Below are 24,767 nucleotides of genomic sequence, written 5' to 3'. Positions count from 1 at the left end.
CACACACACAGGCCAGTGAATAAATTAAATACACTGATGCTATCACTAACTAATTAAATATCCAAAACAACACATCATACTGTACATGTGTCTTACCCTCTCTCCTACAAGACCGTCTTGACCAGGAGAGCCCTCTGCTCCGGCAACACCCTGAAGAATCAAACACAGGAGAGAATAAATCTGACAGTACCCAAAGTGCTTTACATCAAGGCAATAAAATAATACATGAAAACAATACATAAAAACCCAAGAAAGTGCCACTAGTGCTGCAGGGTCAGTAGAATAAAAACAGGCAAAAATAAGTACACTTAATAGCAGGACTTCCCTAGTCAGAGTTAAATGCTAATCTAAAAAAGTGCGTCTTTAGCTTCGATTTAAAAAGGCTGAGGTGAAGACAGAAAAGAGCTCAGCAGAAGGTTCTATAGCGTACAGTAAATCCACATTTTTACACATTTAAAAATCTTATGTCATCCTGTAATGATAATGAAGGTTTTGTTAAACTTGTTTAAACTCTTGAAGAAAATCTAAAGTGTTAAAATCATGTCGTCTTGACTATTGTAATTCTCTGTATGCTGGACTAGACCAGCAGTCTTTAAACCGCCTACAGGCTGTCCAAAATGCAAAAAAACGGCGTGATCACATATCTCCTATTCTCGCCTCTCTTCACTGGCTCCCTGTCCAGTTTAGGGCGCAGTTCAAAATTTTATTGTTTGTTTTTAAAAGCCTAAATAGTCTAGCCCCTCTCTATTTATCTGACCTCATTAAATATCATGCTCCAGCTAGAGCTTTGAGGTCAAGCAACCAGTTACTGCTGGTTTGCCCCAGATCTAAACTAAAGAGCAAGGGCGACAGAGCATTTTAAATCACTTTTTCACCTCTTTTCTCTGGCCTTCATTTCATTCTGACACCCTGACCTTTTATGTTCATCTTTTAGTATAGCTTTTATTTGTTTTATCTTATCTTAGTAACTGTTTTTACTGCCCTATTTCACTGTTAATCTATGTTTGATGATTTATGTTGTTTTATTTATATTGCTAGCACTTGTATGTTGTGCAGCACTTTGGGCAACTAAGGTTGTTTTTAAATGTGCTATATAAATAAATTTTGAGTTGAGTTGAGTTGAGTAAAGTGTTAGGGTTAACTGTCAATGTGTATGTTATCTGGATCTGTTGTCCTTTTTTTCTTTTTTTTGTCCCTTATACCCCATGGAGGGGTCAAAGGGAAATGAATGAATGAATGAATGAATGAATGAGCAGGTATCATTGCAACACAAAGAGATAAACCTCCGCTCCACATCTCTACAGGACGAACCTCAGGTCCAGCGTCTCCTCTCGGTCCCGTAGCTCCTGGTAGACCACCGACCCCGGGCGGCCCGACGCCGCCCTGAGTTCCTGGCGTTCCATCTTTTCCTGGAGGACCCTGAGAAACAACGGAGCAAAGCAAAGCTCAGTGTTACCGTAATTTCCGGACTATAAGCCGCTACTTTTTTCTCATGCTTTGAACCCTGCGGCCTGTACAACGATGCGGCTAATTTACAGATTTTTACTGGGCAACCGCCTCCGGGGGGCGCTCTAGCAGGAAGCACAAGTGAGACAGACATGTGCACTGCAAAAACTCAAAATCTTACCAAGAATATTTGTCTGATTTCTAGTCAAAACAATCTCATTCTACTTAAAATAAGACTCATCACATAAAAAGCAGCTTGTTTTTAGACACTTTTTACTTCTTTCAAGCAGATTTTCACTTGAAATAAGTAGAAAAATCTGCCAGTGAAAGAAAGTTTTTTGTGCTTGTAATAAGAAAGAAAATCTTGCTTTCACTGGCAGATTTTTCTACTTATTTCAAGTGAAAATCTGCTTGAAAGAAGTGAAAATGATCTAAAAACAAGTTGATTTTTAGGTGATGAGTCTTATTTTAAGTGGAAAGAGATTAGTTTTGACTAGAAATGAGACATTTTGACAAGAAATAAGACAAATATTCTTGGAAAGACTTTGAGTTTTTGCAGTGTGGGGAAAGATCATGCACCGAAGAAGCCTTCCACCTGGCGTCTCACGGCTGAAAACCAACCTTGTAACATCTCTACAGCACCTGGCTGCCACCCCGGTGTCCCAGCTCTCGTCTCTGCAGCACCGCGACACAAACGTAACGCGCTCCGTAACCCGTAACGTTTTGTTCATGACGGTTAAAACTACACAAACACACGCGCCGTAACATCGTATATGTTGTGTAACAGCTGAAAAGCGAGCGGACTTGCATAGTTCCCCACATCTTCCCTGTACTGTCTTTCTGTGTAAATATCTCATGTTACAACATGAAAAACCTGCGGCTTATATTCAGGTGCGGCCTATGATATGTACAAAATCTATTTTCTTTTAAAATTTAGCTGGTGCGGTTTATATTCAGGTGCGCTTACAGTTTTTCTCGATTGCTAAGACACATTATTTCTCGAAAGCTTCTCTCATTTTCTCTAAACTGTGAACACAAACCCCAATTTTCAAGCTACATTCACAAAACCTCAGACTCTTCTTGCAAAACCAAACTTTCACCTCAAAACAGTTCAATCTGGTGCTCAAAACTGAACTATGTTGTCAAATCAAAATTAAAACCACTACTGATCAGTCACTAAACACTACATAGAAAAATAGAAAACACAACGCTCAGGACATGAAGCTGTAGAAATAAATGTTTATCCTTCACTGTAGCTAAATGCATGTTGCAAAACAAAAAACCTGTGCATTTACACTGTAGCACTTCTCTCCTTCCCTTTCTTTCACCCTCCTCCTTCCCTCCCCACATCCATTTCATCCCCTTTTCCTTCCTTCTTCTTTTTTCTTCCCAGTTCATCCCTCCCTCCCTCATCCTCTCTTCCTTCACCCTGTCGTCTCTCATCTTCTCCTCTTGCAAAACAAAAAACCTGTGCATTTAGCACTTGTACATAGTACTGTAAAAAAAAAAAAAAAAAAAAACTACAAAAACAAACAGAAATCTTGTGCATTTAGTACTTGTATGCAGTAAGCCTACGTAAAAATAAAGTACAAAAGTATAGAAATGAGAAGTGCACAACTCAGCCACAGCATCATTTCTCTGTACTGGGTCAGGCCACAGATCTTCATCCTGAACCAGCTACTGTATATGTTATATGTTATATATATATGTTCCCTCACATCATTGGACACAAGTGTGATCAATTTTGAGTTTAGTCTACTTGCCAACAATGAGTACCCGGAAATGTTGAGTACCCCAAAGTTTTATGTTAGAAATATATAGTATGGGTCCCCAGTATTCAGAAACTGCCGGATGCTAACTTATATATATTGGGCAATTAGCATAATTGACATAATTAGCATAAATTAGCATAGTTGCCTATATGGGCAATATTTCAACAACTGCTTGGCTGATCTGGGCAATATTGGAGTGGTTTTAGGGGTTATTGATGATGCTGAATCCATTTATGACATTTTCAAAATTCAAAATGGCTGTCTAAACCGGAAGGGACCAGATGAAATCCATCAAAATCGGCCCACTGGCGGTTAAAGTCTGGTCACTACCGGTTTAGACAGCCATTTTGAATTTTGAAAATGTCAGAAATGGATTCAGCATCATCAATAACCCCTAAAACCACTCCAATATTGCCCAGATCAGCCAAGTCAATTTTGCTGAAATATTGCCCATATAGGCAACTATGCTAATTTATGCTAATTATGGCAATTATGCTAATTTCCCAATATATATAAGTTAGCATCCGGCGGTTTCTGAATACTGGGGACCCATACTATATATTTCTAACATAAAACTTTGGGGTACTCAACATTTCCGGGTTCACAATGGGGCCCAATGGGCTGGCAAGTAGACTAGTTGTTGTGTTCAACCGGTGAAACTTGTGCTTTACTTGTGTTTGACTTTTGCCACCTGTGCTCAGCATTCTGCAACACAGGTGCATCACAATGAAAATGTGTTGGTAAGATGTGTCTAAACAGGTGAAAAGTGCTGATGGTTTTGCCAAAAGAGAGTGACTGATTCAGTCAGTGGGTTCAGGCAACTGAGAATTTGGTTCAGACAACAGGGTTTAGTGTTTTAGCAACTGAGAAAAACTGTAATAGTCCAGAATTTACGGTATTTATGTTACTGAAGAACTCTCCACAGATGAATATTCTATGGAACAGCTTGGATGTAGAGATTAAACTCAGCAAAAGTGTTAATCAATTTAAAAGTTAGTTTAGAAAAGGAGTGTTTGAAATGTACAGCAGAGAGGAGGAGAGATAAACGATGTAAACTAATGTGATGGCTGTGGGGGGGGGGGGGGGGTTTTGGAGAGTGACCTTGTGTTTTTGTTGTGTTGTATGTGTGTTGTCTGGGGTCCATCCCCATTTCAAACAGTGTTAGTTGTTGTTAGTGTCTGTTGTTGTTGTTATTGTTGTTTGTCCTGTTCGATATTTGGTTATATGGTGTCCTGTGGCTGTTCTTGTTGTTGTGTGTGAGATATAATTTTTGTTTGGTTTGAAATAAATATGATCAATCAATCAATGAATCCATCAGTATGAAGACTTACAGCAGGACCTGGCAGTCCCATCATGCCTCTCTCTCCTCTGAGTCCCGGTCCACCCACGACGCCTCGCTGTCCCGCGGTGCCAGAGGGTCCCGGGGGTCCGTCAGGCCCCTGTCAGAGAGACACACACAGTTTGATCAGCTCGGGACTCGTTTATCAACTAGGGATGGGCATTTCGAATAATTTTCTAACCGAGTATCCTAACCTTGTCGTACCCGGGTAACCGAATACTGTAATAAAAAATAAAATGACGTCATGTTTGATGGACAGAGAGCAGCCGGTGAATAAATGCGCTCTGTCCACACTGCAAAAACTCAAAATCTTTCCAAGAATATTTGTCTTATTTCTTGTCAAAATGTCTCATTTCTAGTCAAAACTAATCTCTTTCCACTTAAAATAAGACTCATCACCTAAAAATTAACTTATTTTTAGATAATTTTCACTTGTTTCAAACAAAATTTCACTTGAAATAAGTAGAAAAATCTGCCAGTGAAAGCAGGTTGTTTGTGCTTGTAATAAGAAAGAAAAACTTGCTCCACTATCAGATTTTTCTACTTATTTCAAGTGAAAATCTGCTTGAAAGAAGTAAAAAGTGTCTAAAAACAAGCTGCTTTTTATGTGATGAGTCTTATTTTAAGTAGAATGAGATTTGTTTTGACTAGAAATGAGACATTTTGACTGGAAAAGAGACAAATATTCCTGGTAAGATTTTGAGTTTTTGCAGTGCATCAGACAGTCGCATCACTGACACACAGCGTCGTCAGACTAAATATCAGGTGGATAATCAGAGTAGAGATGGAGTTAAAGATGCACATACGGGGCAGATGTGCATCTTTATGCCGCGGCTGCCTCGGGAGGAGAAAACTTTTTTTTCTTTTCTTTTAAATCATTAGCGGTGCTTCTTTATTAGTCCACACTACATGTTGGTGCCTTCGGTCCTCTCTGCCTCGCATCGTCTCAGGAAATAACTGGGAAGGTTTCAGAGTGTTTGTAAACTGAAAGCAGCAGATTTTCTAACAGACTTGATGACACCTGTTGTCTCCCTCCCGACGGTTTACGCTGAGGGAACCAGAACTACTACAGATTCTTGTAAAAGGTTTGAAAGTCCGAGGCTCGATCCAAAAACGCTTTTACACAGCGGAAAATCACGTTGCTTGATCCGAAACTGTTTAACACGACAAAAAGCCGAACCACGGCATGATGATGTAGTTTGATCCGATACTAGACTGTTGCTCCACTGCAAAAACTCAAAATCTTACCAGGAATATTTGTCTCATTTCTAGTCAAAACAAATCTCATTCTACTTAAAATAAGACTCATCACATTAAAAGCAGCTTGTTTTTAGACACTTTTTACTTCTTTCAAGCAGATTTTCACTTGAAATAAGTAGAAAAATCTGACAGTGGATCAAGTTTTTCTTTCTTATTACTGTACAAGCACAAAAAACTTGCTTTCACTGGCACATCAAGTGAAAATTTGTTTGAAACAAGTGAAAATTATCTAAAAATAAGTTAATTTTTTGGTGACGAGTCTTATTTTAAGTGGAAAGAGATTAGTTTTGACTAGAAATGAGACATTTTGACAAGAAATAAGACAAATATTCTTGGAAAGATTTTGAGTTTTTGCAGTGTCTAACGTGCCGTTTTTTTAATCCTAGGTTAACCGGATAATAAATTCATAACCGGATAGCAGATTGCCTACTCGTGCACGTCCCTATTATCAACATCACATCAGTCTGGATTTTCTCTGACCGGTGGACCGTCCTCGCCCGAGTCTCCCTTCTCTCCGGGGCTTCCCGGCGTTCCCGCGGGTCCGGCCTCTCCCTGACGTCCGGTCGCTCCGTTCTCTCCTCTGATTCCTCCGGGTCCCTGCTTCCCCGGAGCGCCGATGGGGCCGTCGGCACCAACAGCTCCCTGAAACAAAACAACCACAACCACACACACACACAGCCTTCCTGTGTCAGTAAACATGTACAAACTATACGAATGTTAACACACCTGATGATCGTTTTTATGACAAACTCACAACGTTGCCGGCCGATCCAACTCCTCCGGGTAACCCAGGGAAACCAGGTGAACCCTGCAGGAAGAAGAAACACACTTAGGTCCGACATATCACATATTACAACGTTTAACCCTAATAACTAATAAGGGGAATTTCATGCTGGATATGGTGTTCCTTGTCATATTTGGTCCAGCTGTGCATTTTTTGACTATTTTTTGAATTTCAAACACAAATCCTATAGCCTACTTCATTGTGTAGCAAAAAAATAACTCCTTAATTTCTGAAAAAGGACATTTTTGAAACATAAAATGACAGTTAATTCATTTTCATTTACAAAAAGCAGTCTTTTAATAGGCTTTCCATTTGAACAAGCCACTCAGAGAAGTTTGTAAGTTGATATTTTTTTCATAAATCTTTTTATTCCACATCAGCCCTGATCATAACTACCAAATATTAATTTATTTTCAAATATTTAACCCTTTAGATGCCAATTTGAATGCTTTAAGTGCTAATTTAACATTTAAGGTGCCAGTATTTCCAATATATGGAATGCAAGTAGAATTGTCAGGGGGAGATAGTTACAGTCTTGGATATGTCAATGATTAAAAAAGATTTTCCTGTTCAGAAATGAAGTTTCTGGTATCAATCAATCAATACATCTTTATTGTCCCTGCAGGGAAATTTGTCATGGACAGTCATGTGCCGCAAGTAACTGCATTACATAAGTACGCAAAACAGATAAAAAACCAAGTACATTTGACATTCTTCGCACAGTTCTCACATACACACAACTCTCCCATTCACACAAATACATATAAATATGGTAGATAAAATATATATATATATAATAATTACATAATTTTTTCGGTTATTGCTATGACATTCATCAGTGTACAAGGTAAATAAGAGAGGTGAGCTCACAGCTCCTTGGGGTACCCCTACCTAACCTCAGAAAGTGTTCCATTCACATTGGCTTGTTGCATCCGGTTCGTTAAAAGCGAATAAAACCATTTTATTATTAAAGAATTGACATTCATGTCCATGAGCTTCTGTACCAGTAGATGGGGGCGAACTGTATCAAAAGCAGAGCTAAAATCTGCAAATAAAACTCTTGCGTAAGTTTTGGGGTCTTCAAGGTTTTCCCTTCCTATAAGCGAACTGGAGGGGGTCAAAAAGGGGAGAGATTACTGGTTTTAACAAGTTTAAAACTGCCCTCTCAAAACACTTCATGACCCCACAGGTTAATGTTACCGGTCTGAAATCTTTGTTATCAGAAGGGCAAGATACTTTGGGTATTGGAACAATGATTGACTTCTCCCAAAGTATGGGGACAGTGTGGCTCTCAAGTGACCTGTTAAAGATGGGGCACCATGCATCTGTTAGCTCGGCAGAACAGTGTTTCAGTATAATGGAGGGCAACCCGTCTGGTCCCTTAGATTTTTTAGCACATACATTTCTAAAAATGGACTGTACAAGTATAGGGTCTATTACAGTACCACACATTCTGAAAAGTCACTAAGAGTGTCGAAGGCCTCGCCCGTCTTCCAGGCAGTGTTTTGAGAGTCGAACCTTGAGAAGAAGACATTGAACTTGTTTGCTCTGTCCCAGTCAAAGTGACGAGCTGTTTCTTATTCGAGTTCATGTTGGTTATGTTTTTCATAGAGTCCCACAGGGATTTGTTGTTCATAGAGCTCAGGCTCTGCTCTAATTTAGTAGTCCTGTGCTTTTCTCTGGCCTTCCTTAGCAATGTGTTAATTGGAAATTGGAAGGAAATAATTTTTATTATTGAGTAACTCACAGTTGGTCCCTTGGTTCCTCTGCCTCCTTTCAGTCCAGTTACACCAGCAGGTCCCTAAAACACACACACACACACAAAGTTAGATCACATAACTATTTTATATATATACTGTATTCTATGCAAATGTCCCAATAAAGCCAATATAAGACAAAATATAACATAATATAATATCTGTTCTGTCTACCTGTGATCCTGGCTTCCCGGCTGTGCCCTGTGGTCCAAATGGTCCGACCTCTCCCTTGGCACCTGGCTCACCGGTCTCGCCCTTGACTCCAGGCTGACCATCAGGACCCTGAGACAACAAAATACAATATTGTTTTGGCGAAATAGATTGCATTTATTGCCATAGCATTGATAATGTACAAAGTATTTAACAACTTGTTACCTTGTAAAATTGTAATCATGTTTAAAAAAAAGGGAATGTAAATATGAGCTCCGAGGGAAACGTACTGTATGATGGAAAAAACAAAGTCCAGGACTAAAATAAAAGATCAGTGTATTTCTGTAAGGGGTGTAAATATATGGAATGCACTAGACGATGATTTGAAAAAGGTATTTGATAAATATGAGAGATGTGGTTGACGTAACTGACACTATTATTTATGAATTATGTTTTTGGGATATTGTGCAAAACAATATTATTTCTGTTTGTTGTTTTGAATGATGTGATCTGATGAAGTTGATCATGTAAGAAGGGTAGGCGAAAATAAGCGATATAGCTTCAGCCTATTCCTTTTCGGTCGGCTCTTTTCTACTGTAGTTGAGCTGATTTTTTTTGTTTTGTTGGACTTTTAACTTTGAATGACCTGACCGAAATAAACACATTTTCATTTCATTCATTTCATATGAACAATATGAAAAAAATAACTAACATCAAGTTGGTGTCATCAACTCTCGGCACAGAAGCATCTTGATATGAACAGTAATAATAATCCTCAAGCAAAAACTTAAATGGTAGTTGCACTACAGACCACGGTTAAAGGGATAGTTCAACATTTTGGCAAATTGGCCCATTGCCATAATCGCTACAGTCATAGCAGTAGGTTCGTTACCTTTAATTGTCGGTGTAAGATGTTTTTAGAACGGAGGAGCAGAGCGGCGAGCTGCTCAGAGCTATGCTATGGAGGCTAAGGGAATTTCTTGGTTTCCCTCATTAAACTCATCAAATTCAACATCCCAAAACTCCACAGCGCTTTTGTAGACAAGTTGTGAGCTGCACAACCACCACGCTATGAGATAATGACGGAACGATACGAAACGGAGCCGTTTTCGAGGTAAATACAGGGTAAATACGGAGACTGCTTGCTGAAAAACTGTCCCTGAACGCAACGCGCATCAGCGGTTTTGTATGAATTTACCTCTAAAACGGCTCCGTTTCGTATCGTTCCGTCATTATCTCATAGCGTGGTGGTTGTGCAGGTCACAACTTGTCTACAAAAGCGCTGTGGAGTTTTGGGATTTTGTATTTGATGAGTTTAATGAGGGAAACCAAGAAATTCCCTTAGCCTCCATAGCGTAGCTCTGAGCAGCCTGCTGCTGCGCTCCGCCGTACTGAAAACAGCTTACACCTACAATTAAAGGTAACGAACCTACTGCTATGACTATAGCAATTATGGCAATGGGCCAATTTGCCAAAATGTTGAACTATCCCTTTAAGGTCATAGATTTCACAATTCGAAGCCAAATTAGGGAGAAATAAACAGTAAACTAGTCGGGGATATGTGAGTGTGCAATTTTTTTTGTCTTCTGGGCAAAGAGGTGGGGAGCAGCGTGCAATTGCTCAGTAAAACACCTTAGAGGGAACATTGCTTGTTGGTGATTTTGGACGTAGCTGCCCAGTGTGTGTGTGTGTGTGTGTGTGTGTGTGTGTGTGTGTGTGTGTGTACTTACAGAAGTTCCAGGGAAGCCAACAGCACCGGTTGGACCATTCTCACCACGAGAGCCCTGAAAATATCGATTATTATGCATCAGTACATTTCACAACACTATGAATGTGTAAAATCAAATAAAGTCAAAATATAATTACATTACTAATCTCTAGGAGCAGTTATTAATCCCCAGGGGGAAGTGTTTGAAATATTTATGTCATTAATTGTCCTCTAGACCAAATGTTTACGTTTATTTTAATCATTTTTTTCACAATACAAATGACACGCTAACATTTAAATTCCTACTAATTCAGTGTTACTTTAGATAAATGGACCAGTATCTGTGCATTTACCTTTACTTTGCTGCAGATATGGTTCCAATATAATCTTTTTCAGAAAGTTAACGGTATTTAAGAATCTTTACGATCAATTAATTGTGGTGTTTAGTAATCGTGACATCCCTACACACACGCAAAACACACTTTATCAAGAAGAAGGTTCATTTTATGTCACTTGTTAAATAAAATCTAAAATACTGACAGCGATTCCCCTGGAGCCTCGGCGTCCTCCAGGTCCTGGTGGGCCGGTTTCACCCTGAGATAAAGGAACAGTGCAGTTTATTATTATTAATTAAGTTCATTCACCATGGCAACAACAACATGTGCAGTAATATAAAGTAACAGATGATTTATTTCTCACCTTCTCTCCGTTGGGTCCACTGGAACCAACAGGTCCAACAGCACCAGGAAGTCCCTGTTTAGATCAACAGATATAAACACTTATTATTATGGGATCGATGATGGTTTTGACAGAGGAAATGTTCTGGCGTTTCCATGCCGACTTACCCGAGCGCCGTCAGCTCCAGCTTTGCCCTCAAGTCCTTTTTCTCCAACTGAGCCCTGTTAGAAGACATCGGTTTTTTCTTTACACAACAGTCTGATTCTTTCTTTTATTTAAAAAAAATCTTTTATTTTAACAATTTGCACAATAACTTTTCTGTATTCTGTATATCTTTATTCTATTATATCTTTATTCTATTGTGTATTAGTCTAAAATTGTATACTGTATATGTGTATTTAACCCTGTTAGAGGACAAGATTCATCCTATAGGTCAACATCAGGTATTTTGTTCTACTGCAGATCGGATTCTTTGATCGGATTCTTTCATTTATTTTTATTATATTTTAACAATTTGCACAATAACTTTTCTGTATTCGGTATATATCTATCTTTATTCTATTAAATTGTATTCTATTGTGTATTAATACAAAATTGTATACAGTATATGTGTATTTTTTGCACTAAAATGAATCTCATTTTTATTTTTAACGTTACTATTTTTGTGCTTGCACCTGACACCACGTCAAATTCCTTGTGCTGTAAAGCAGTGGTTCCCAACCTGGGGGGCGCCAAAGATCCAGGGGGGGTCGCAAAGTCCTCTTGATTTTAAGGGGTTTAATAATTTTAATGTAATTAAAATGTTAAATAAATGAGTAGGCTAAGCATTTAATTCATATATGTGACAAAATCAACTAAATTCAAGGGCCACGTTAAACATTTATTCGTGTATTTAAATAGATAAACAAATAAATGATAGGCCTATATGAATAGATGATTGAATATCAACAGTTTTAAAACATTAAATACATAATATACTGTACAGCAGGGCAATATCAGTCACAACAAATACTACTGATAATAGTATTTTTGGTTACAGAAGTTAATACATTTATAATTGATCAAAAAGCTAAGCTAGCAGCAAAAAAAAAGAATAAAACTGCTGATTTTTCTATAAAGTTATGCAGGGAATGTCATCATCTGTAGCGAGTACGAGCTGAGTGATCGAATTAATAAAAAAATATAAACACAATATTTCAGTTTAGTATTGGCTGATACATCAACTTGTTTAATCAAACAGGCCTACTGGCTAGCATGCTACAGTATGTTCAGCATGCTTCTTTACAAGTTACCAAAACCAGCATCTCACTCATCACCCCAAACACTTAAGTTATGTTACATGAAAAGTTTTCAATGGTAAAAATATGGGTCCCTTAAGAAAAAGGTTGGGAACCACTGCTGTAAAGTGACCTTTACTGCTCTTGGCAATAAAACCATTTCTGATTCTGTTCAAGATAAACTTACTGCATCTCCCTTTGGGCCTGAGGGTCCGGGGATGCCCCTCTCCCCCGGCATCCCCTGCAGTCCTGGACCTCCCGGCTCTCCAGGGGTACCGGCTGGACCAGAGCTTCCCTGGAATATCACACAAAGTCCCACAGATTTAAGATTAAGATAGATTAAGATTAAGATTAAGATTAAGATATACTTTATTAGTCCTTGACAGGAAACTTGTCTTGGGCACAAGTGCTGACACAGCTGCATCTAAAACGACACATAGCGAGCACATGGTACTCATACATCTGCACATTCACATGTACACATAGTGTACGCACACATCCACATACCCACAGAGAACATAATTACACATGGTGTACACATACATGTCCATATACACACAGAGCATAATACACAGAATATAATACCCATGGTGTACACATACAACTATGCAACAACCAGAGAGCCGCAGAAAGTATGGTGCGCGTGGAGCACATAGACAACCACCATTATTTAGATTAAAATAATAGAAAAAGAAAATGAAAATAAGATAAAAATTAAAATAAGACTCAAACGTCCGTGACACCTGCTTCTACTCTACTATGGAGGAGGCAGGGCCGTTTTTTTGTTAAAGGGATAGTTCAACATTTTGGCAAATTGGCCCATTGCCATAATTGCTATAGTCATAGCAGTAGGTTCGTTACCTTTAATTGTAGGTGTAAGCTATTTTCAGTACGGCGGAGCGCAGCAGCTGGCTGCTCAGAGCTGCGCTATGGAGGCTAAGGGAATTTCTTGGTTTCCCTCATTAAACTCATCAAATACAAAATCCCAAAACTCCACAGCGCTTTTGTAGACAAGTTGTGAGCTGCACAACCACCACGCTATGAGATAATGACGGAACGATACGAAACGGAGCCGTTTTCGAGGTAAATTCATACAAAACCGCTGATGCGCGTTGCGTTCAGGGACAGTATTTACCTCGAAAACGGCTCCGTTTCGTATCGTTCCGTCATTATCTCATAGCGTGGTGGTTGTGCAGCTCACAACTTGTCTACAAAAGCGCTGTGGAGTTTTGGGATTTTGTATTTGATGAGTTTAATGAGGGAAACCAAGAAATTCCCTTAGCCTCCATAGCGTAGCTCTGAGCAGCCTGCTGCTGCGCTCCGCCGTACTGAAAATAGCTTACACCTACAATTAAAGGTAATGAACCTACTGCTATGACTATAGCGATTATGCCAATGGGCCAATTTGCCAAAATGTTGAACTATCCCTTTAAGAAGTGTTATGGAGGTGGGAATGAACGAAAATCTAAATCTATTACTTTTGTATTTACTGGCCCTGAAACGTCTTCCCGAAGGAAGGAGTTGATATTCTGACAGGAGGATGTTTGTTGGATCATTAAGGATCCTGTGAGCCTGTCTGATCACTGTTGTTTCATATGTAGTCTGAAGGGATGCATAGTCTGTTTTTCCAATCACCTTCATGGCTGTTTTAATCATTGTTGTAACCTTGGCTCTCACAGGGTTTCTGCAGGTACCAGCAAATCTAATTTAATGCTTTTTAATGCCCTTTTTAATGCCATTTCAAACATTTTTAATGCCCGTGACTGCAAATACTATACGTGTGCATACATACACTTACCTATATACACATACACACACCCAATTACTTGGTTCTGCATGTTTATCACACCAACAGGGGTGCTGCACCGACTGCAATTTTCTGGCCGATCACCGATTTTTAAAAAGCCTGACCCACCAATTCCAATTTTTACTGATAGCGATAAAAAAAAAAAAAAAAAAAGTCAACAGTAGCCTGCCACCACCTAAAAATATGAATTTAGAAAATTCTCCATTTTTTCACCCACGTTTAATTTTACTGTAGATTAAGTGGATAATCCCCATATTTTTCTGCTCTTTGTGCTGTATAGGGATGCAATGATATCAAAATCTCACTGTATGAATCTATCAATTTTTAATGCCTTTTAGAATTGGGTTTAATGCCTTTTAATGCCATTTAAGGCCTTAATTTTAGCAAAATATATTTAATGACTTTTAATGCTTTTTAATTACCTGCAGAAACCCTGTCTCAGCTGGACAGTGGCAGTGCCATACCAAGCAGTCAACCCATAACGAATAATACTGTCAAGCACTGCGTTGTAAAAATTTACATGCAGAGTTCTCATCCTGGTGCTTCTAGTCTAAATGTCACTTGGTCTGACGGTTACCGTACCTTTGGACCGTCTGGTCCGGGTGAACCTGGACTTCCTTTGGGTCCCAGCAGCCCGTTGGGTCCGACCTCGCCTCTCTCTCCTGGGGGGCCGCGCTCTCCCTGCAGGGACAAAGACACACAGGTGGTGATTAGTCATGTCTGCACTGCAAAAATTCAAAATCTTACCAAGAATATTTGTCTTATTTCTAGTCAAAATGTCATTTCTAGTCAAAATAAATCTAATTCTACTTAAAATAAGACTCATCACATTAAAAAGTAGCTTGTTTTTAGACACTTTTTACTTCTTTCAAGCAAATTTTCCACTTTAAATAAGTAGAAAAATCTGATAGTGGATCAAGTTTTTCTTTCTTTCTTATTACAAGCACAAAAAACTTGCTGCTTTCACTGGCAGATTTTTCTACTTATTTCAAGAGAAAATTAGTTTGAAACAAGTGAAAATGATCTAAAAACAAGTTAATTTTTAGGTGATGAGTCTTATTTGAAGTGGAAAGAGATTAGTTTTGACTAGAAATGAGACATTTTGACAAGAAATAAGACAAATATTCTTGGAAAGATTTTGAGTTTTTGCAGTGTGCTTATCTGTTGTGTTGTTTTATTTTATTTTATTTTCCTCATGGTCAAAATATTTTTTGTCTTTTTTTTTCCATTCATACTTTTTTTTGGTAACACTTAACTTGAATAGGTATTCGTAAGATTGACATAACAGCTGTCATAAACATCAATGAATACTTATGACAGCTGTCGTTAAGTGTCATTCGGTAAGTTATGTCACTTTTGATGCAAAGTTGACATTGTTTGAGATGTTTTTGTTCTGACAACTTGACATAAAGACAATTTAAACTGTCATAGCAGACCTAATGGACAAACTTTAAAAAATTATGTCAAGTTCTCATAACAAGGAACATCTCAAACAATGTCAACTTTGCATCAAAAGTGACATAACTTACCGAATGACACTTAACCACAGCTGTCATAAGTATTCATTGATGGTTATGACCGTGTTATGTCAATCTTATGAATACCTATTCAAGTAAAGTGGTACCGTTTTTTTTTAATTGTTTCCTTTTAAAGCAATGACAAATCAAATGATAATGACAAGCATTGTGTGAATCTGACATGATAACAAAAGATTACGGTACATAAAAATATTATGGAATACAGAAAAAGCAGGTAAACCAACGATAGGAGAAGAAAATAATTAAATTAAATAAAATATAATGTACAAAATATTATTTTTCAATGAATCAGTGGACCGACCCGTGGACCAGTAGCTCCATTAGCACCGGCTTCTCCAGCAAGACCCTGAAAAACACAGCAACGTTATCCTCAGTGTTGTACAGCATAGGACACAAAGACCAAACTGAAGCTCAATAATTCCTTATTTTTCCTCTATCATACCTCATTTCCTGGTTTTCCTGACTCTCCCGGTCCACCCGGCAGTCCCGGCAAACCCTGAAAAACATGAACGCCTTATTTAAAACCTGTTAAAATCCAGAGTCCCCCATTTGAATATAAATACATATATAAAAATAAGCTGCTCTGAGTGCAGCAGGGCGCAGAGAGAAACAGAGGGCTATAAAAGGACTTCTTATTTAGTCCTGGTAGATTATTATTCAGTTAGTTTATGCAAATTGTGTGAAAATAAAGATTAAACAATAGTTTATAGTAGCAGGTGGTTCCAAGCTGTGGCCAAAAATGGACATTTTGGAAAGTTCGCCTGGATATTTTGTAGTAAAATCTCAATCATTTTGTCCTGCTTCAATTAATCAGAATCAACCACTGCAGAGACAATGTTCACATGTTGTACAATGATTTTATAGAGAGTTTGAGCTTCATCAGCATTATTCTAAAGGGCACTCATCAAAAATATGTTTTTTTTTAGGCGAATATTAGTTTTTTTCTGTGTGTCATCTTCATTTACTCTTCACCAGTAACAGATATACTGAAATTTACACATCTCAGCAATTCCTCATTTTCTTCCCTTTACTATGACACCAAAAGTATTCAAATAGACCTTGTGGTTGCAGAAATATACTCATTTTATTATGGATATGCAATTTTCGAGAAAAGGCCTCAAAAATAGGCTGTTTTTTTGACAATAATAGAGGTGGATATCAACGTCCTCTTTAATACTCTACTATAGAAAATTAGCTACAAGATGGAATAACAATGGAAATCAAGCAAATGAATATATAAATGATCTAATTTTATATCTAAAGGGTGCAGTTTACCTGGAAACCATGCAGTCCCTGAGGTCCCTGCTCTCCTCGTTTCCCCGCGGTTCCCTGGAAAGAAGAAAATTAAATACAAATTAAACAAAATGTTCTAAAAATCTGTGATAACTAAAGTCTCAACACAGTGTGGATGCTTACGGCCGGGCCCGCTGGTCCAGCAGCTCCTTCCTCTCCGTCTTTTCCATTCACTCCCTAGAGAATTAAACAATTAAAACACAGTATTTATGAGTGGAATTGCACTTTATATAGTTATTTTAAGATGAATGGTTATTTTAAACGTGATAGATAGTTAGTTACCCTGGCACCTGGAGCTCCAGGACTTCCAGCCTCTCCGATCTTCCCAGCATCACCCTGAAAACCAACATTCAACCAAAAACCCACATCAGCATCCGTTGTTTCCATATAACAGGGCATATACAGGAATCTTAAAGCTAATTTTAATACCTTTTTAAGACTTTTTCAAGACAATCTCAATACAACAGAATTCAAAATAGGCTAGGATAATAAATCAAAGGCAAAAAAAATCTTCTTTTCTTTTTTTTATGTACCGGTTCATCTTTGTTTTTTGATGAAATGAATAAATTAACACACACTGCAAAAACTCTACATCTTTCCAAGAATATTTGTCTTATTTCTTGTCAAAATGTCTCATTTCTAGTCAAAACTAATCTCTTTCCACTTAAAATAAGACTCATCACCTAAAAATGAACTTGTTTTTAGATCATTTTCACTTGTTTCAAGCAGATTTTCACTTGAAATAAGTAGTAAAATCTGCCAGTGAAAGCAGGTTTTTTGTGCTTTGTAATAAGAAAGAAAAACTTGCTCCACTATCAGATTTTTTTACTTATTTCAAGTGAAAATCTGCTTGAAAGAAGTAAAAAGTGTCTAAAAACAAGCTGCTTTTTATGTGATGAGTCTTATTTTAAGTAGAATGAGATTTGTTTTGACTAGAAATGGCATTTTGACTAAAAAATAAGACAAATATTCTTGGTAAGATATTAGATTTTTTGCAGTGCACTTTTACAATGTTTTTTAGGACTCAAACTCTTGGACAGCTAATTCAGAAAACACAACTTTTATTATTTATTTTATTTTATTTTAAATGTAATACTTTATAAAGTTGTGAAAAGACTTTTTAATACTTTTTAAGGGTCTTTATCACCTTTTAATACTTTCCGTTATATCTTACTGTCATTCTGGAGCTTTTTTACATTTATTTTTGAACATACAGTATTGTCCAAAGAAGACATTAGGTCAGGGCCGTTGTATATGGGAGAAAGGTGATGATAACTCTAGGGGCCCAGCGCCCAGTGGGGCCCATAAAAAACCCCAGTAGTCTAATCTTTGTATAACTGATATATTCTGCATAAGACTCATAATACACTGTAAAAACTCAACATCTTTCCAAGAATTTTTGTCTTATTTCTTGTCCAAATGTCTCATTTCTAGTCAAAACTAATCTCTTTCCACTTAAAATAAGACTCATTACCTAAAAATTAACTTGTTTTTAGATCATTTTCACTTGTTTCAAACAAATTTTCACTTGAAATAAGTAGAAAAATCAAAGTTTTTAGTGCTTGTAATATCTTCAGTCTGCTTGTGTATTGGGTACTGTCTGTAAGTTAATGTAATTATGAGGAACGAATGTCTTTAAACATCTGATTATTTCACAACTATATGGTTAATAGCTACACTGTGGAAATGAATAAGGTCCAGTAATATGTATATGTTGTATTGTTTATGTTTTGTTGTTTTGTCTCGTTTTGTCCTGTAGATCGTTGTGAGTTGTTGTGGTTATGGATGTTGTTATTGTGTTTATGGTGTGATGTGTTTTTGTATTTATCGACTGCAATGGACAGTTCATCTGTGAAAGTAGACTCCAGGAAGAATAGCGATAGCTTTTGCCAAAGCTAATGGAGATCTAAATAAATGAAATGAAATGAAATAATAAGGAAGAAAAACTTGTTCCATTATCAGATTTTTTCCACTTATTCCAAGTGAAAATCTGCTTAAAAGGAATAAAAAAGTGTCCAAAAACAAGCTACTTTTAATATGATGAGTCTTATTTTAAGTAGAATGAGATTTGTTTTGACTAGAAATTACATTTTGACTAGAAATAAGACAAATATTCTTGGTAAGATACTTGAGTTTTTGCAGTGTAATGCTGCACACTGCAAAAACTCAAAATCTTTCCAAGAATATTTGTCTTATTTCTTGTCAAAATGTCTCATTTCTAGTCAAAACTAATCTCTTTCCACTTAAAATAAGACTCATCACCTAAAAATTAACTTGTTTTTAGATAATTTTCACTTGTTTCAAACAAATTTTCACTTGAAATAAGTAGAAAAATCTGCCAGTGAATGCAAGTTTTTAGTGCTTGTAATAAGAAAGAAAAACTTGATCCACTGTCAGATTTTTCTACTTATTTCAAGTGAAAATCTGCTTGAAAGGAGTAAAAAGTGTCTAAAAACAAGCTGCTTTTTATGTGATGAGTCTTATTTTAAGTAGAATGAGATTTGTTTTGACTAGAAATGACATTTTGACTAGAAATAAGACAAATATTCTTGGTAAGATACTTGAGTTTTTGCAGTGTAATGCTACATTAGCATCAAAACAAAGAAGGCTAAATAAAAAATGATAATACATACGTAGTCTAAGGGGAAAAAAGGAAAAGTTAGGGGGTATAGGGGCCCACTTTAGTATTCTTTAAGGGGGCCCAGAATTCCTAGCAACGGCCCTGGTTTAGGTTCGTCCACTTTGAGGGTAATGCTAAGTCCTCTGCTTGGTTATCGCCTAAACACAAACAGTTTGTCGGCTAATCTCAAACACATTTCATTTGTACTGACAGCGAAGCCCTTCGGTCCTGGCAGGCCCATGGGTCCAGCTGAACCTCTGTTTCCAGTCGAACCAGCTGGGCCTGGTTTGCCATCCTCTCCTGCCGAGCCCTTGGAAAGAACAAGAAAGAAAGAAAGAAAGAACATTTAATTCATGCCATCGCAGAGCACACAAAATACCACACATACTTCTCTCCAGACCCCGGGGGAGAGAGAAACAAGTCCTATTTTGGTTAAGTTAAGTCACAAGTAGAGGAGATAAAAAGGTTTTCCGCCCACCACTGGTCCTAGTTTTCCCTCTGCTCCCTGAGCGCCGATGAGTCCAGTCAGGCCCTGGGAAACAAGACAAACAGAGGAAGGAGGTTTTAGAATATCTTAAACAGGGTTCCTACAGCTTAAACCAAGTTAAATTTACAGGGTTCCTACACATTTTACATTTCCAAATTCCATACTTTTTCCAGACCCTAATTTCCGGACTACTGCAAAAAACTCTTCTTACCAAGAATATTTGTCTTATTTCTAGTCAAAACAAATCTCATTCTACTTAAAATAAGACTCATCACATTAAAAAGTAGCTTGTTTTTAGACACTTTTTACTTCTTTCAAGCTGATTTTTTGCTTGAAATAAGTAGAAAAATCTGATAGTGGAGCAAGTTTTTTCTTTCTTATTACAAGCACAAAAAACTTGCTTTCACTGGCAGATTTTTCTACATATTTCAAGTGAAAAACTGTTTGAAACAAGTGAAAATTATCTAAAAGCAAGTTAATTTTTAGGTGACGAGTCTTATTTTAAGTGGAAAGAGATTAGTTTAGACTAGAAATTAGACATTTTGACAAGAAATAAGGCAAATATTCTTGGAAAGATTTTGAGTTTTTGCAGTGTCTCAGTAAAAATAAAAAATAATAATTTGTGACATTTGAGTAAATAGATGTATATCATGTTAATAAATCATGCAATTAATCATTTGTTTTCATTATTCTGATTTTGTATGTCATTATGTAACCAAATAATTTCCAGGAGATTGTAGCTACAGTAGGTAGCCTACAATAGCGCATACAAAATGTGAATAAGACTGAATAAGTATTAAGATAAATATATTTCCATACATTAGTTTCCGTTTTCCATACTTTTCAAGACCTGGAAATGTATAAAATCAAATTCCATATTATTCCATACTTTCCATACTTGTGTAGGAACCCTGAATTTAAGACTTTTTAAGACTTTTTTTAAAGCAGGGTATATACAGGAATCTTGAAGTTAATTTTAAAACCTTTTTAAGACTTTTTCAAGACCTTCTCAATATTTTTCAACACCTCACTGCCACTTCAAGCTGTAACCATTTACGTCAGTGACACTTTTAACATAACACACTGCAAAAACTCAAAATCTTTCCAAGAATATTTGTCTTATTTCTTGTCAAAATGTCTCATTTCTAGTCAAAACTAATCTCTTTCCACTTAAAATAAGACTCATCACCTAAAAATTAACTTTTTTTTTTAGATAATTTTCACTTGAAATAAGTAGAAAAATCTGCCAGTGAAAGCAAGTTGTTTGTGCTTGTAATAAGAAAGAAAAACTTGATCCACTGTCAGATTTTTCTACTTATTTCAAGTGAAAATCTGCTTGAAAGAAGTAAAAAGTGTCTAAAAACAAGCTGCTTTTTATGTGATGAGTCTTATTTTAAGTAGAATGAGATTTGTTTTGACTAGAAATGAGACATTTTGACTGGAAATGAGACAAATATTCCTGGTAAGATTTTGAGTTTTTGCAGTGCAGTTTTAGTTTGTGATAAAGACTAGAATTCATAGGTTAGGATAATAAATCAAAGGCAAAGTTTATCAAAAACAACAATCTTCTTTTCTTTTTTATGTATCTGTTCATCTTTGTTTTTTAATAAAATTAATAAGGGGTAGGATTAGATAAGTTTATACTTCTTCCTACTCCTTTTCTCATGTAAACTGCGTTGCTTATGAGATGTTACTTTTTTGTGTATACATTTTTGCTGTTCACTTATTTCCTAATTATATTATTATTTTATCTTTTTACATTGTCGTTTACATGATCGAAATAAAGATATCAATCAATCAATCAATAAATTCACACACTTTCACAATGTTTTTTAGGACTCAAACTCTTGGACAGCTAGTTCAGAAAAAATACCTTCAAAATGTAAGACTTTATAAAGTCGTGAAAAGACTTTTTAATACTTTTTAAGGGTCTTCATTTTCCCAAAATTGATTTATCACCTTTTAATACTTTTCAAGACCCCGCGGATACCCTGTAAAGCCACTTGAAATTAAATTTAAGACTGACTTCATAATAAACACAAATGCAGAAAAAAAAGAAAAACACCACATCAATTACATAATAGGGTTATAGGGACAATTTTACCCACTTTCCTGTGTGATCCAAGGTAAAGTGACTGCTACATGAACATTGGATTGTGTCTCTTTCCAGCTGTCCTTTCAAAATAATTGTCTATTTCCAGCTGTCCTTTCAAAATAAATGCATAAAAAGTCCGGAAAAAAACAAACCACTGACTCGGGAGCTGGTGGCGGTGAGAAATTTAGCGTTGACGGCCGCCACTAACTTCTCTATGTCGCAATGTTACCAATTATTTTGAGATTTGAGACTAATTACAACCATAAAATACCACTTACCAAGTGTTAACATTTTTAACCCTCTATGGTACGCTGCATTACACTATGATGCCAGTGGGGAAAACATGTTTGGAGTGTTTTTATGTCTCAAAATAGACTAAATAAACATAATCTAAAGACATTTTTAAAAATTATTTATTTTTGGAAGTTTAGGGGATTTGTTTCCTGTAGGCAACATTGTACTATTATGGTTCATCATCTACTGTATTAGAAACACCAGTCTCTGTAGACTTTCACCTTCACTGGCCTCATCCTCATCCACATTCTCATCCTCATCTTCCTCATCATCATCATAATAGCCTGATGTTTACTTTACTGCATCCAAAATCACATTTATTATGGATAAAAAACAAAATTATGATGAATTATATGTTTCTGAACATTATATTTACACCTAAACACACTCTACCATAGTCTCATAATGCAATATTGATTCCATAATGGTCCACTGTCGCCTCAAGGCAACACTGCAATTTTCTATAATGGTACGTTGTTGCTTTGGGGCAACAGGTGCATTTTAACAAGTTTCCATTATTTAATAAGTCAATAAATTGCATGGAACTATTAAAAATGAAACTTTACTAATCTATTAGTGTAAATATATTTTTTTCCAGATGAAAAAGGGCCAGGAAGTTACTGTATGTTTTCAGACCGTTTTAGTGGAGCAAAATGGCAAACCTGTTTCCTTTGAAAAAGTCTGCAAAAAAGGGTTTCAGTGGCTTCTTGAAAGTCATGTGATAAATTAAAGCATTGTTATTGGTTCTCTAAGCTCTCCTCTCTTTTTTAAAGTATTACAGCATTAAATGGGATGAATTGTGGAGATGTGACAGGACAAAAAGTGGTAACATGGTACCATAGAGGGTTAAGACTTTTGAAAAATTGATTTAAGACATTTTAATGCCACTTAAGGCCTTGTTTTTAGATGAATGAATTCAATGCCTTTTAAGACTTTTTAAGGATCCGTAAGAACTCTGTTAAAAGACTCAATCAGGTTTCAAATAAATAAATAATGAAAATATTGGATGATCAGCTGTGTGTGTTTTACCCGAGCGCCGGTTAAACCTGGCTCTCCGGGACGTCCCACATCTCCAGATAAACCTTTGGCACCAGCTGACCCCGCCACGCCTCGTTCACCCTGGGCTCCCTGTTAAAACCAAACATCAAATATTAACAATGACATTAAAACATATTACAGTACACTGCAAAAACTCAAAATCTTACCAAGAATATTTGTCTTATTTCTAGTCAAAACAAATCTCATTCTACTTAAAATAAGACTCATCACATAAAAAGCAGCTTGTTTTTAGACACTTTTTACTTCTTTCAAGCAAATTTTCCACTTTAAATAAGTAGAAAAATCTGACAGTGGAGCAAGTTTTTCTTTCTTATTACAAGCAGCTGGCAGATTCTTCTACTTATTTCAAGTGAAAATTTGTTAGAAACAAGTGAAAATGATCTAAAAACAAGATAATTTTTAGGTGATGAGTCTTATTTTAAGTGGAAAGAGATGAGTTTTGACTAGAAATTAGACATTTTGACAAGAAATAAGACAAATATTCTCTGGGAGATTTTGAGTTTTTGCAGTGTAGTTAACAAGATTTAGTTTCATTATTTACTTTAACAGTACAAATAATAATAAGACATACAGTAGCAAGAGGCAGTGGGGGCTGTACTGTACATACTTTGTACATACATACATCTCTGACCAGGACAGAGCAAAAACTATCACTTAAACAGAGGAAGAACACGTTTCAGAAAAGCACCGAGCTTATAAATAACCTTTGTTTTATCAGACTGTAATAACAAAATTAGTTTAAACATAGATGGGCGACGAGCATAGTATTTAGGGAGGTATTTTTCTCTTAGATTCAAACAAAACATGGAATTCATCACCAATCTGGCCGTCTTTGCATAGATCACATAACCTCGAGTCCTTTATACCTTCCAATAACTTTAGGTATTCTTGCATTGTTTACTCTAAAGTGGCAGATGGCCTGTCTATACTTTTGGTTTGAACACAATAAATACTTTTTTTCTAACTTAAACTCTTGTTTAAACTCGATATAGATGTCACATGATGCCATACTGCCAAGCATTCTGCTCTTTGGAAGTGACCTGAACTCACCTTCTGGCCTGGTAGACCATCAGCACCGGGGAAACCTCGATTTCCTGGAGCTCCCTACAACGGATGAAGGACATTTCTTTAAAAATCGACAGTTTGATGAAGAAAAATGAAAGAAATGTTCACTAGTTTTTATTAATTATGATTTAATTTAATCAATAATGGACTGACTGTCTCTCCTGGAGGTCCTGGAGGCCCAATGGATCCACCATCACCTCGTGGTCCACGCTTCCCGTCCTCTCCCATCGGGCCCAATGGACCCTGAGTGCCGTGGTCTCCCTAACATCACACCAACCAATCAATAATAATCAGTAAATACATAAAGAAAACGGTTGAAATATATGTGCCAATAAACC

At 36.7% G+C, this 24,767-nt stretch overlaps 1 protein-coding gene across 1 annotated transcript in view; it reads right to left on the bottom strand.

The window, feature by feature from the left end:
- Window positions 1–24,767, bottom strand: part of col5a2b (collagen, type V, alpha 2b) — a 62,701-nt gene that overhangs the window by 14,890 nt on the left and 23,044 nt on the right. The window contains exons 24-46 of the mRNA XM_085793857.1: window positions 24,583–24,690; window positions 24,415–24,468; window positions 23,335–23,433; window positions 19,908–19,961; window positions 19,641–19,739; window positions 17,092–17,145; window positions 16,933–16,986; window positions 16,792–16,845; window positions 15,959–16,012; window positions 15,818–15,862; window positions 14,561–14,659; window positions 12,359–12,466; window positions 11,062–11,115; window positions 10,916–10,969; window positions 10,757–10,810; window positions 10,239–10,292; window positions 8,533–8,640; window positions 8,349–8,402; window positions 6,572–6,625; window positions 6,298–6,459; window positions 4,550–4,657; window positions 1,312–1,419; window positions 97–150 (exon numbers count right to left, since the gene is read on the bottom strand). Of these exons, the coding sequence (XP_085649983.1) occupies window positions 97–150; window positions 1,312–1,419; window positions 4,550–4,657; window positions 6,298–6,459; window positions 6,572–6,625; window positions 8,349–8,402; window positions 8,533–8,640; window positions 10,239–10,292; window positions 10,757–10,810; window positions 10,916–10,969; window positions 11,062–11,115; window positions 12,359–12,466; window positions 14,561–14,659; window positions 15,818–15,862; window positions 15,959–16,012; window positions 16,792–16,845; window positions 16,933–16,986; window positions 17,092–17,145; window positions 19,641–19,739; window positions 19,908–19,961; window positions 23,335–23,433; window positions 24,415–24,468; window positions 24,583–24,690 (1,746 nt within the window). The remainder of the gene's footprint in view (window positions 1–96; window positions 151–1,311; window positions 1,420–4,549; window positions 4,658–6,297; window positions 6,460–6,571; window positions 6,626–8,348; window positions 8,403–8,532; window positions 8,641–10,238; window positions 10,293–10,756; window positions 10,811–10,915; window positions 10,970–11,061; window positions 11,116–12,358; window positions 12,467–14,560; window positions 14,660–15,817; window positions 15,863–15,958; window positions 16,013–16,791; window positions 16,846–16,932; window positions 16,987–17,091; window positions 17,146–19,640; window positions 19,740–19,907; window positions 19,962–23,334; window positions 23,434–24,414; window positions 24,469–24,582; window positions 24,691–24,767) is intronic.

The sequence above is a fragment of the Trachurus japonicus genome, chromosome 2 (assembly GCF_045865225.1).
Source record: "Trachurus japonicus isolate A0001 chromosome 2, Traja_1.0".
Taxonomy (NCBI): domain Eukaryota; kingdom Metazoa; phylum Chordata; class Actinopteri; order Carangiformes; family Carangidae; genus Trachurus; species Trachurus japonicus.
The sequence above is the reverse complement of the archived record's forward strand: the minus strand, read 5'-3'. Positions and strand labels throughout refer to the sequence as shown.